The 12,988-nt window shown below is 41.3% G+C and overlaps 1 protein-coding gene across 1 annotated transcript in view; it reads right to left on the reverse strand.

The window, feature by feature from the left end:
* Positions 1–9,195: 9,195 nt before the first annotated feature.
* The window catches only part of WSCD1 (WSC domain containing 1), a 372,647-nt gene continuing 368,854 nt past the window's right edge, over positions 9,196–12,988 (reverse strand). The window contains exons 8-9 of the mRNA XM_069761266.1: positions 12,027–12,227; positions 9,196–9,955 (exon numbers count right to left, since the gene is read on the reverse strand). Of these exons, the coding sequence (XP_069617367.1) occupies positions 9,603–9,955; positions 12,027–12,227 (554 nt within the window). The 3' untranslated portion in view covers positions 9,196–9,602. The remainder of the gene's footprint in view (positions 9,956–12,026; positions 12,228–12,988) is intronic.

Raw genomic sequence — 12,988 nt, forward strand, 5'->3', positions numbered from 1 at the left:
ATACGCAGATATGAAATCAGATTTTAGCATAGGAGGCCATACTAGCTAAAAAGAAAGAATAGAACAGAGTACTATGCGGTCAGTATAAAAACACTAGAAAATATCCACCGCAGAAAATACGGATCACCACATCTGACTAAAGACATGGGGGGTATATCTGCATCTCCAGAGAAATAGCTAGGCTGCAAAAAATCCTTCACAGACCAAGCTGGACAAGACAAAAACATGAAAATGCACAGAACTATAAGGTCCACTGCAAGTGGACAGCAAAAACAAAGCCAGGACTTATCTTTGTAGAAAAACACAGCAAACTGGAGAAACCAGCAGGGAAGTGAATCCTTCAAGAACAATGGACAACTGCCAATGACTAAAGGATCCAGCAAAGCTATATACCCCAGTCAGTTTTGCAATTAGTAGATACACCTGTCCACTCCTGCAGTCCAGGCATAACTGTATTACCCTCTACAACCACCGGAGGGAACCAAAAAGCTGAATTCACAACAAAGACCCTTACGTGATCCACATTTTCAACAGCAACCTAAACTGGTTGGCCACCTTTCTCGACCCATGGTACAAGGACAAATTTCCTTCACTGCTGTTGCATTCACCAAGGGGTTTCAGAATTGAATCCATCAAGAGGGTCATTATCGATCATTTGATGACAATATCAGACTCAGACACCGGTGGTAGCAGAGGTACCAGCTCTTTTCAACAGCATGCATTAATGGGGAGAGACACGTCCAGCAGGTCCAAAAGAGGTGGGGAGGAGATGTGGATTGGTAACAATGTCAAGGAGGCAGAAGTTGAACAACATGATCAATGAGTATCTAAGTGACCATACCTGCATTCTTCCTGATGCTTCGGTTACATTTAATTACTGGGTATCATAGTAACATAGTAACATAGTAACATAGTAAGGCCGAAAAAAGACATTTGTCCATCCAGTTCAGCCTATATTCCATCATAATAAATACCCAGATCTACGTCCTTCTACAGAACCTAATAATTGTATGATACAATATTGTTCTGCTCCAGGAAGACATCCAGGCCTCTCTTGAACCCCTCGACTGAGTTCGCCATCACCACCTCCTCAGGCAAGCAATTCCAGATTCTCACTGCCCTAACAGTAAAGAATCCTCTTCTATGTTGGTGGAAAAACCTTCTCTCCTCCAGACGCAAAGAATGCCCCCTTGTGCCCGTCACCTTCCTTGGTATAAACAGATCCTCAGCGAGATATTTGTATTGTCCCCTTATATACTTATACATGGTTATTAGATCGCCCCTCAGTCGTCTTTTTTCTAGACTAAATAATCCTAATTTCGCTAATCTATCTGGGTATTGTAGTTCTCCCATCCCCTTTATTAATTTTGTTGCCCTCCTTTGTACTCTCTCTAGTTCCATTATATCCTTCCTGAGCACCGGTGCCCAAAACTGGACACAGTACTCCATGTGCGGTCTAACTAGGGATTTGTACAGAGGCAGTATAATGCTCTCATCATGTGTATCCAGACCTCTTTTAATGCACCCCATGATCCTGTTTGCCTTGGCAGATGCTGCCTGGCACTGGCTGCTCCAGGTAAGTTTATCATTAACTAGGATCCCCAAGTCCTTCTCCCTGTCAGATTTACCCAGTGGTTTCCCGTTCAGTGTGTAATGGTGATATTGATTCCTTCTTCCCATGTGTATAACCTTACATTTATCATTGTTAAACCTCATCTGCCACCTTTCAGCCCAAGTTTCCAACTTATCCAGATCCATCTGTAGCAGAATACTATCTTCTCTTGTATTAACTGCTTTACATAGTTTTGTATCATCTGCAAATATCGATATTTTACTGTGTAAACCTTCTACCAGATCATTAATGAATATGTTGAAGAGAACAGGTCCCAATACTGACCCCTGCGGTACCCCACTGGTCACAGCGACCCAGTTAGAGACTATACCATTTATAACCACCCTCTGCTTTCTATCACTAAGCCAGTTACTAACCCATTTACACACATTTTCCCCCAGACCAAGCATTCTCATTTTGTGTACCAAGCTCTTGTGCGGCACGGTATCAAACGCTTTGGAAAAATCGAGATATACCACGTCCAATGACTCACCGTGGTCCAGTCTATAGCTTACCTCTTCATAAAAACTGATTAGATTGGTTTGACAGGAGCGATTTCTCATAAACCCATGCTGATATGGAGTTAAACAGTTATTCTCATTGAGATAATCCAGAATAACATCCCTCAGAAACCCTTCAAATATTTTACCAACAATAGAGGTTAGACTTACTGGCCTATAATTTCCAGGTTCACTTTTAGAGCCCTTTTTGAATATTGGCACCACATTTGCTATGCGCCAGTCCTGCGGAACAGACCCTGTCGCTATAGAGTCACTAAAAATAAGAAATAATGGTTTATCTATTACATTACTTAGTTCTCTTAGTACTCGTGGGTGTATGCCATCCGGACCCGGAGATTTATCTATTTTAATCTTATTTAGCCGGTTTCGCACCTCTTCTTGGGTTAGATTGGTGACCCTTAATATAGGGTTTTCATTGTTTCTTGGGATTTCACCTAGCATTTCATTTTCCACCGTGAATACCGTGGAGAAGAAGGTGTTTAATATGTTAGCTTTTTCCTCGTCATCTACAACCATTCTTTCCTCACTATTTTTTAAGGGGCCTACATTTTCAGTTTTTATTCTTTTACTATTGATATAGTTGAAGAACAGTTTGGGATTAGTTTTACTCTCCTTAGCAATGTGCTTCTCTGTTTCCTTTTTGGCAGCTTTAATTAGTTTTTTAGATAAAGTATTTTTCTCCCTATAGTTTTTTAGAGCTTCAATGGTGCCATCCTGCTTTAGTAGTGCAAATGCTTTCTTTTTACTGTTAATTGCCTGTCTTACTTCTTTGTTTAGCCACATTGGGTTTTTCCTATTTCTAGTCCTTTTATTCCCACAAGGTATAAACCGCTTACACTGCCTATTTAGGATGTTCTTAAACATTTCCCATTTATTATCTGTATTCTCATTTCTGAGGATATTGTCCCAGTCTAACAGATTAAGGGCATCTCTAAGCTGTTCAAACTTTGCCTTCCTAAAGTTCAGTGTTTTTGTGACTCCCTGACAAGTCCCCCTAGTGAAAGACAGGTGAAACTGTACAATATTGTGGTCGCTATTTCCTAAATGCCCAACCACCTGCAGATTTGTTATTCTGTCAGGTCTATTAGATAGTATTAGGTCTAAAAGTGCTGCTCCTCTGGTTGGATTCTGCACCAATTGTGAAAGATAATTTTTCTTGGTTATTAGCAGAAACCTGTTGCCTTTATGGGTTTCACAGGTTTCTGTTTCCCAGTTAATATCCGGGTAGTTAAAGTCCCCCATAACCAGGACCTCATTATGGGTTGCAGCTTCATCTATCTGCTTTAGAAGTAGACTTTCCATGGTTTCTGTTATATTTGGGGGTTTGTAACAGACCCCAATGAGAATTTTGTTACCATTTTTCCCTCCATGAATTTCAACCCATATGGACTCGACATCCTCATTCCCTTCGCTAATATCCTCCCTTAAAGTGGACTTTAGACAAGACTTTACATAGAGACAAACCCCTCCTCCTCTCCGATTTTTACGATCCTTTCTAAACAGACTGTAACCCTGTAAGTTAACTGCCCAGTCATAGCTTTCATCTAACCATGTCTCGGTTATTCCCACTATGTCAAAGTTACCTGTAGATATTTCTGCTTCTAGTTCTTCCATCTTGTTTGTCAGGCTTCTGGCGTTTGCGAGCATGCAGTTTAGAGGATTTTGTTTTGTTCCAATCTCCTCACTGTGGATTGTTTTAGAAATGTTCTTACCTCCCTTCTGAGTATGTTTTCCTGGGTCGTCTTTGTTCGAGTCTAATGTTTTTCTTCCCGTCCCCTCTTCTTCTAGTTTAACGCCCTCCTGATGAGTGTAGCGAGTCTTCTGGCGAATGTGTGTTTCCCAGGTTTGTTGAGGTGTAGTCCGTCTCTGGCGAGGAGTCCATCATACCAGTAATTCACACCGTGGTCCAGGAATCCAAATCCTTGTTGTCTGCACCATCGTCTTAGCCAGTTGTTTGCATCAAGGATCCTGTTCCATCTCCTGGTGCCATGCCCGTCTACTGGAAGGATAGAAGAAAAAACTACCTGTGCATCCAGTTCCTTTACTTTCTTCCCCAACTCTTCAAAGTCCTTGCAGATTGTCGGTAGGTCCTTCCTTGCCGTGTCATTGGTGCCAACATGTATCAGAAGAAATGGGTGGACGTCCTTGGAGTTGAAGAGCTTTGGTATCCTATCGGTCACATCCTTGATCATCGCACCTGGAAGGCAGCATACTTCTCTTGCAGTTATGTCCGGTCTGCAGATGGCTGCTTCTGTGCCTCTCAGTAGTGAGTCTCCCACCACCACCACTCTTCGTTGCTTCTTGGCTGTACTTTTTGCTGTCACTTGTTGCTGTGTGCCCTTTTCTTTTTTGCTTGCTGGTATTGCTTCATCCTTAGGTATGCCATCTTCATCCTCTACAAAGATTTGATATCGGTTCTTCAGTTGTGTGGTTGGTGATTTCTCCATGGTCTTCTTGCTTCTTTTGGTCACATGCTTCCACTCATCTGCTTTTGGAGGTTCTCTGACACTTTTTGCACCTTCTGTGACCAGTAGAGATGCTTCTGTTCTGTCTAGAAAGTCTTCATTCTCTTTGATGAGTTTCAAAGTTGCTATTCTTTCTTCCAGACCCCGCACCTTTTCTTCTAAAAGGGCCACTAGTCTACACTTCTGACAGGTGAAGCTGCACAGTTGGCCAGACCTCTCCTTAGATGCCTTGGAGGTGCTGGCATGCCCTGCTGCTAGTGTGGTGTCAGAGCATATTTTCAGTGCCACTGGGGCGATCATCACAGATACACGCAAACGGCTGACTACAGAGAATGCAGACAGGACTGGATTTCGCCACAGTTTTTAAGCCCTCCAGATGACATCATCCCAATCTAAAGTCACCCAAAATGTTCTTTTATGCTACTGGTGATCACGTCCTTCCCTTCCCATATAAATCCCTTTCCTCCTTCTAATTACATGTGTATCCTACTCCTGCCACATGTACCTCATGGTCAACAAGCAAGAAACAATGTTCCATTCATTAATATTTCCCATTGGAGGTAATTATGATGAGGCATCCTTCCTGCATCAACCATGGTATCATGCCCCTTGGGCTAGTATTTGGAAACACTATGTATATGCCTGCACATTGGGCACTGGAACTACCATGCTAGTAGTCTAGTTTCATAATTGTTTGGCTCTTGAGGCCTCCTTCCTGCGTCATACATGATACAGCCCCTTGGGATAATTTTTGGAAACACTGTTTCTATGCCTGCACATTAGGCACTGGAACTACCGTGCTAGTAGTCTAGTTTCATAATTGTCTGGCTCTTGAGGTCTCCTTCCTGCGTCAACCATGATACGGCCCCTTGGGCTCAGTTTTGGAAACACTATGTCTATGCGTTCATATTCGGCACTGGAACTACTGTACTAGTAGTCTAGTTTCATAATTGTCTGGCTCTTGAGGCCCTCTTTCCTGCATCATACATGATACAGCCCCTTGGATTCATTTTTGGAAACACTGTCTATGCCTGCACATTGGGCAATGGAACTACCATGCTAGTAGTCTAGTTTCATAATTGTTTGGCTCTTGAGGCCTCCTTACTGCGTCAACAATGATACAGCCCATTGGGCTCATTTTTGGAAACACTATGTCTATGCCTACACATTGGGCACTAGAACTACTGTGCTAGTAGTCTAGTCTCAAAATTGTCTGGCTCTTGAGGTCTCCTTCGTGCGTCAACCATGATACAACCCCAAGGGCTAACTTTTTGAAGACACTATGCCTGCACATTGGACAGTAGTCCAACCTTTAGAATTGTGAACCCCTTGTGATGATGATGGGTGGCTTCTTCCTGCGTTAAACAACACACAGCTTTTTACCGCCTGCTTTTAAACAATCATGCACCGATTGCAGCCTTTTCTTCAGGCCCCCAGACTGCTTTGTAGGGTCCAGCATAAAATTACTTGCATTTCACATTGACTTGTATTGGACTCACTGTTCGTTACGAATACTCGAGTATTAAGACCTACTCGTTACGAGTATAGCAAATCCAAATATTTCACTACTCGCTCATCCCTAATTACAAACAAAAACTGTGAAAAAAAAAGGAAATGTAAACTATTATAGAAAGTTGTATCATTATAAAATACATAATCAGAAACTACCTTAAATGTTTTAGGACACACAGTGTACATTATTGCAGTATATTGTATAGGCGATCAACTGATCGCAGGTTAAAAAATGCAAGAAACATTAACCCCTTCATGACCTTGGGAATTCCAGCTTTTGCAATTTTGTTTTTTGCTCCCCTTATTCCCAGAACCATATTTTTTTACTTTTTGTCAATATGGCCACGTAAGGGATCACAATCCTGACAGCTCAGCCATCCCTCAATCCTACAGGGCAGCAGAACTGTCATTCACATCATCCATAGGACACCGAGAGTGGTGGAATTTTAATGGTTACCAGTTTACCAGGTAATTTTTATCATAGATACATCATCCTGGAAACAAAGTTTAAAAGACCATGTCAGAATTGCTGGTATTTTTTTATTTTATTTCACCTCACTTAGAATTGTTTTCAAATTTTTCATTACATTATATGGCAAAATGAATGGTGTCTATTGATACTACAATTTATTGCACAAAAAGACAAGTCCTCATTCAACTAAGTAGATGGAATAAAGTTATGACATGTGGAAGGCAAAAAGGAAAAGAAAAAAGAAAACATGGAGAGGCCTTAAAGAGAACCTGTCAGAATAATTTTGCAAGGTACTATATGGTAGTAATAAGACTGATAGATTAAACTGATATATTTGGTGAAAAAATCTACTTTGTTGTTGTTCAGCTTTCTGATGTTTGAATGACAGGTGTTTGAACTGCTTTTTCAGGGACCTACCACCTGTTTGAAATTTCAGGTGGGTTTTATCATTGCTGATTGATTTCACAACCGTGCTTCAATAAAATGGAGAGATCTCAACTCAAGGGTATCTCTAAAAGATATCATGGAACCAAGATCTCAGAGATATCTTGGATATCTGACAGACCGAACATTCAGTGTCTCCCTCTCCCACGCCACCTCCTCACTTCGCCCCTTGTCTGTCGGTGTTCCTCAAGGCTCTGTTCTAGGACCCCTACTCTTCTCCATCTACACCTTTGGCCTGGGAAAGCTCACAGTATCCCACAGTATGCATTACCATCTCTACGCCGATGACACGCAGATCTACCTATCTGGACCTGACCTCACCTCCTTACTTACCAAATCCCACACTGTCTGTCTACTATTTCAGCCTTCTTTTCTGCTCGCTTTCTAAAACTCAACATGGACAAAACAGAATTCGTCATCTTTCCCACATCTCACCCTACCTCTCCACCAGACCTATCCATCAATGTCAATTGCTACTCACTTTCCCCAGTCCCACTTGCCCAGTGCCTCGGGGTGATCCTCGACTCTGCCCTCTCTTTCAAGCCACATATTAAAGCCCTTGCCTCCTCCTGACGTCTCAAACTCAAAAATATTTCTCGGATCGGCGCATTCCTTGTCCGCGACACCACAAAAACAATAGTGCATGCCCTTGTTTTCTCCCTCCTTGACTACTGCAACCTCCTACTCTCTGGCCTCCCCTCTAGCACTCTGGCACCATTCCAATCCATCCTAAACTCTACTGCCTGACTAATCTACCTGTCTCCCCGCTATTCCACAGCCTCTCCCCTATGCCAAGCCCTTCACTGGCTTCCTATCGCCCAGAGACTCCGTTCAAAACCCTTACAATGACATACAAAGCCATCCACAACCTGTCTCCTCCATATATCTGTGACATGGTCTCCCGGTACTTACCTACACGCAACCTCCGATCCTCTCAAGATCTCCTTCTCTACTCCCCACTCATCTCTCCTTCCCACAACAGCATCCAAAACTTCTCCAGTGCTTTCCCCATACTCTGGAACTCTCTACCCCAACACATCAGACACTCGCCTACCATAGAAACCTTCAAAAAGATCCTGAAGACTCACCTCTTCTGACAAGCCTACAGCCTGCAGTGATCCTCAACCTACTGAACCGCCGCACAACCAGCTCTACCTTCTCCTAGTGTATCCTCACCCATCCCCTGCAGACTGTGAGCCCTCGCGGGCAGGGTCCTCCCTCCTTATGTACAGTGCTATAAAAATTTATAATAAGAATAATAATTGTGTGGACTGTTCCTTGTGAATAGATTAGTTAGTTCAGAGCAATCAGGATCAAGTTCATGACTCTTTAATTTACAGTCTAAGCACAGTTTTTGTCAATTATTTTCTATTATGAAAAGCAATCACCCCTTCTTTTAGGCCTCATTCAGATGTCAGTATTTCACATACATGTTCTATCTACATTTTCACCAATAGAAAACATACCGTACCCATTATTGTCTTTGCGGCTGTTTACATATCCATGTTATTTTGTGGACAACGTGTCCACAAAAAATAATGGAGACTTCCACTTTTTATCAACATCACATATCAAAACCACACATACAAGTCTATGGGTCCCTGAAAATCACGGAGAGCAAACAGATGGTATCCGTTTGTAGCCCATGTGATATCCATGACTAACACTGCAATGTGAAGCTTTTCCATTTACATAGTTATTTTCCATATGTGAAAATCACTAATAAAACACTGATGGACACTTCTTTTGAGTAAGTTAACAATAACTGACCTCTTAATGAGGACTTACTCCTTATTTTCTATGTATAATACTACTGCAACTTATTTCTAATGACAAATTTTCTTCCATCAGCCCTCTATCACCCATTTTCCTCTGAAATATCTGCACTGTAGACTGTAATGATACTTTCTTGGTTCCGACAGGCAGTGTATCTTTAAGTATGCTTTTTATTTGTAGGTATGTATAAATAATTTATAGTTAATACTTTTTTTTCCAGTGGTTTTTCAGATTCTACTTTATATGTTTGTCTCTTCTGCTTTACACAGCAAAATAACATTAATTTAACTCTCTGCTCATCAGGAAAAAATAGCATTTTACACAACCTCTCAACTGTGACCCCCAACTCAATTTTCTGTTTCTTGGAAAAAAAATACACACAAGCCATGTTTTAATGAAAATATGCCCTTTCTGCTCCTGACCTTTATTTGTTTTTTTTTCTTCCTTTTTTTGTACAGAAGCAAATTCTGACACATTGCAAGTTCTGGCTCAGCAATATTTGAAACTACTCCTTAAAAGTATTGCTAGAAGGCAGCACACATCAACAAAGGAACCAGGTCCAGAAAACACAGTGTACAAGTGTACAGCACATCTCCGAGCCATCAGTACAGTGGAGGAACATATAAAGAAAGATGCTAAGAGCATCAGCCTTGGTTTACAGCCAGGTCTCTACCATTCTGTGTTTTGTTTCTACTTCACTATTGAGTTTCTTAGAAGCGCGTAGAATAGTGGAGAGATTTTGCAGCTGTCAGTAGAGTATAAAGTCTTAGAAACACCAAAGTCTACTTATTTTCCAGATATCATCTTGGCATATATTCCTCTGGTAAGCCTGTAAAGTTTCTGGCCTTAAGTGCTTTATCAACCGTCCTGATATATCCATCTATTGTACTTTTCATGTCTTGACTGAATGGATCCATAACTGCTTGGTTGGAACTTATGCGCTTAAAATTCCCATCTTTGTTGTTCTCCACACAAAGAAGACGATCCTCATTTAGTGGAATACCAAGGAAAGACACCATTTCTTTAAGCTTTACAATAAGGTCCTTCTTTAAGTCTTCATAGTGAACAACAAGTAGTTTCTTGCCATACTGAAGCCAATCCAGTGAATGTGAAGCCCACCATGATGCATAACTGTTAACAAATTCTGGCCAATCTATATAAAAACAAACAAAAAAAAACAATTTTTGAAACATTTCATTTTTTTTTTATTCGCGCATTGATATAACTACTAGTGATGAGTGAACGTGCTCAGATAAGGTGTTATCCGAGCATGCTCATGTGCTAACCAAGTGACTTCAGAGTGCTTGAATAATTTTTTTGAGTCCCAGCAGCTGCATGTCTCATGGCTGTTCGACAGCCACAACACATGCAAGTATTTCCAAGATTTTCAGCCTGGGCACTCGATCATGTTATTTGAGCACCCGAAGTCACTCGGATAAGACCTTATCCGAGCACGTTTGCTTATCACTAGAGTTGAGCGAATATGTTCGGAATTGGTCGATGAATCTGAATTTACCCTATTTGTGCCATATTAGTACTCTATTAGTGTCGAATTTACGTTTGACGATCGATTCCGAACAAATGCGGTAATTTCTACTCCCATTGACTCCAATGACGTTCGGCTGTGTTCGGCAAATATTTCAAATACAATATTCGCCACCAATCATAATCAGAACTGAATTTTGAAAAATTTGATCAACTCTTCTTAACACTAATAACTACAAATTATCTTGGTCATTTGATATGGTTGATACTACTATACAAATCTATACTTTGCTTAGCTTTACTACCCTAAAATAGACTTTTACAGATGCTAATTTAGATTCTAAAAGACTTAGTTCAATACATTTATATGCTAGAGGGTACATGCTAAGCATGAGCAAATCAATTCTAAACTAATGAAATTCATTTGGAAATTCCCAAGTCAATCTTGATTTTTGATCAATTTGATTTGCAGGAATTCAGCAAAATGTTGGCAAGCTGAGCTCTTTTCTAATGGATTTTTATGGGCCAATAAGAGGTTAATAAACAATAAATTAGAAAACTCACGTAGCCCCTCATCTGTCCCTTCTGCTGTAGCCTTACGCTGGTCCTCTTCTGACTTCCTAAGGCACCTGTTCAGCTCAGCTGGTATCCTCTTTTCTCTCTAAAGGTGCTTCTGGCTAGGATTCAATGCATACTTTAATATAGTGAAGAGGGGTAGAGCAAGTGCATTGAAACATAGCTGGTACCAGAAGCCCTGGCAAAGAGTGAAAAGAAGAAAAGGTGCTATAAACCTTTGGAAGTCAACAGAAGACCCGTAGGAAGATGCCGCAGGTTCAGATGAGTGGCTAGGGCAACATATTATTTTATTGTTATATAAACCCTAGCTGGCCTATCTGTTTATTATGCATTAGTGTTGGGAGCCCACAGAGCACTTGCTATTGAAATGTTTGGCCTCATTTAATTCAAATATTCCTGTCCAATTAAGTTAAACCCACAGAATATTTCCAGATTCACTAATATCTAGTACATACACATATGAATCAAAATGTTGTTGATTAAATGAAAAATTAAGAATCTGAGTATAGTGACATACTATGTCTATAGTTTCTATGCAGACATACAATAGGAGTTTAACATGTATATTCAGTAGCTAAGAATGAAGTAAAATAAAAGTAAAGTAAAACTAAAGATTTTTGGCAAAGCCATTTTAAAATGTTATTGCCCAAGGCAATAAAAACCAATTAGTTGCCATTAATATTAGAAGGGTTATCCTGGACTATTTTTTATTTTTACTACAGGGTTAAGAACTAATAGCCAGGTAGTTACGAACTACCTGCCTGTTGTGCCCACCACTGATCTCTGCTGACACAGAGTGGTCATAAACCGCTCCTGTGGGCGATTCAGCAGTTTCTGCTGATGTCACATCAATAGAGCACCAGCTTCTTTTCCACTCTGCTTGATTGACGGGGCATGACTGCCGACATCATGCTGACTGACAGCTCCCTGCTAGAGCTTGACATTAGCAGTCACTCCCCATCGACAGAGCAGCCCAGAAGAATAGTTGCCTTTTTGACGTGGAGCAGCTAAATCGCCAGCAAGAGTGGTAGCTGACTGCTCTGATCAGGCACTGGGTAGAAGAACACTTAGTAGTTGCATCTGTTAGCAAGCACCTGCCTGTTAGTTTTTAGGCCCATAGTAAAAAAAAAGTCCTGGACAACCCCTTAAAGTTTACATCTCACCTTTACTTTTCCAGTGCTTCTCCGTTGCATATCCTAGATGTCCTGCACACTTTCTGTTAAACTCTGCCATTAGTGCTTTGTAAGGGTTGCGAATCAGTAGAATGGAGGAATCATACATTTCAATCTCTCTCTTCCCACTTTCATGAGTTTTTACACATATTGTCCGGCCACTCCTCCAGTGATCTTTTTCACCTTTAAAGCCTGAGAAACCAAACAGAATTCATCAGTGCCACAAATTGGCAACACTAACACATTTTTAGGGCTTGTGGATCACACTAAATATAAATTATGATGAAGTGCTATTGTTAAGCTGCAGCTAGAGAACAATGGCAGAGAACGCAGTTAGCGATTGCTAGCTTGCACTGAGTTACAAGTCACTCAGTGAACAGCACATGTAGTAGTGTTACTCGCACCCAGTAATGAAGCTGATGCACAGCAATAAAGCTGTGACATTCGCACACAGCAAAGAAATACAGTATATTACTCTAGATATGATCCCTGTTAACTTCACAGAAGATCAAAGCCCACAAATGGAGCAGGTAGCAAGCAGTGGTGAAACAGTCAGCAATAGCACTCAAAACAACTCCTCTCCAGATGTGCCGGAATTCTACTGGCTATTTGCCAGCCCTGAATCCATACACACAAACTCCTCTCTGGAGGTGCCGGAATTCTAACGGATTTCAGCCAACCCTAAGCACATGCTGACACTGACCACTCAGTTGCAAGGTTCACACACACCTGAACATAGGTTGATACTATAGTGCCGACGGGAACCTTTTATACGTTTCTGTTCAAGTCCAGTCAGCCAGGACCTTGCTTGTGGATGAATCCGGAACTGCCACTTTACCCTAGCAGCTGACGACCGACCACCAATGAGAGGTCGCCACCTCATGAACATGCTCAGTAGGGTGATTTCTGGACTTAGCCTCTGGAACACCTGATCGCCACTTCCGATTGCTAGT

The sequence above is a fragment of the Ranitomeya imitator genome, chromosome 3 (genome assembly GCF_032444005.1).
Source record: "Ranitomeya imitator isolate aRanImi1 chromosome 3, aRanImi1.pri, whole genome shotgun sequence".
Classification (NCBI taxonomy): domain Eukaryota; kingdom Metazoa; phylum Chordata; class Amphibia; order Anura; family Dendrobatidae; genus Ranitomeya; species Ranitomeya imitator.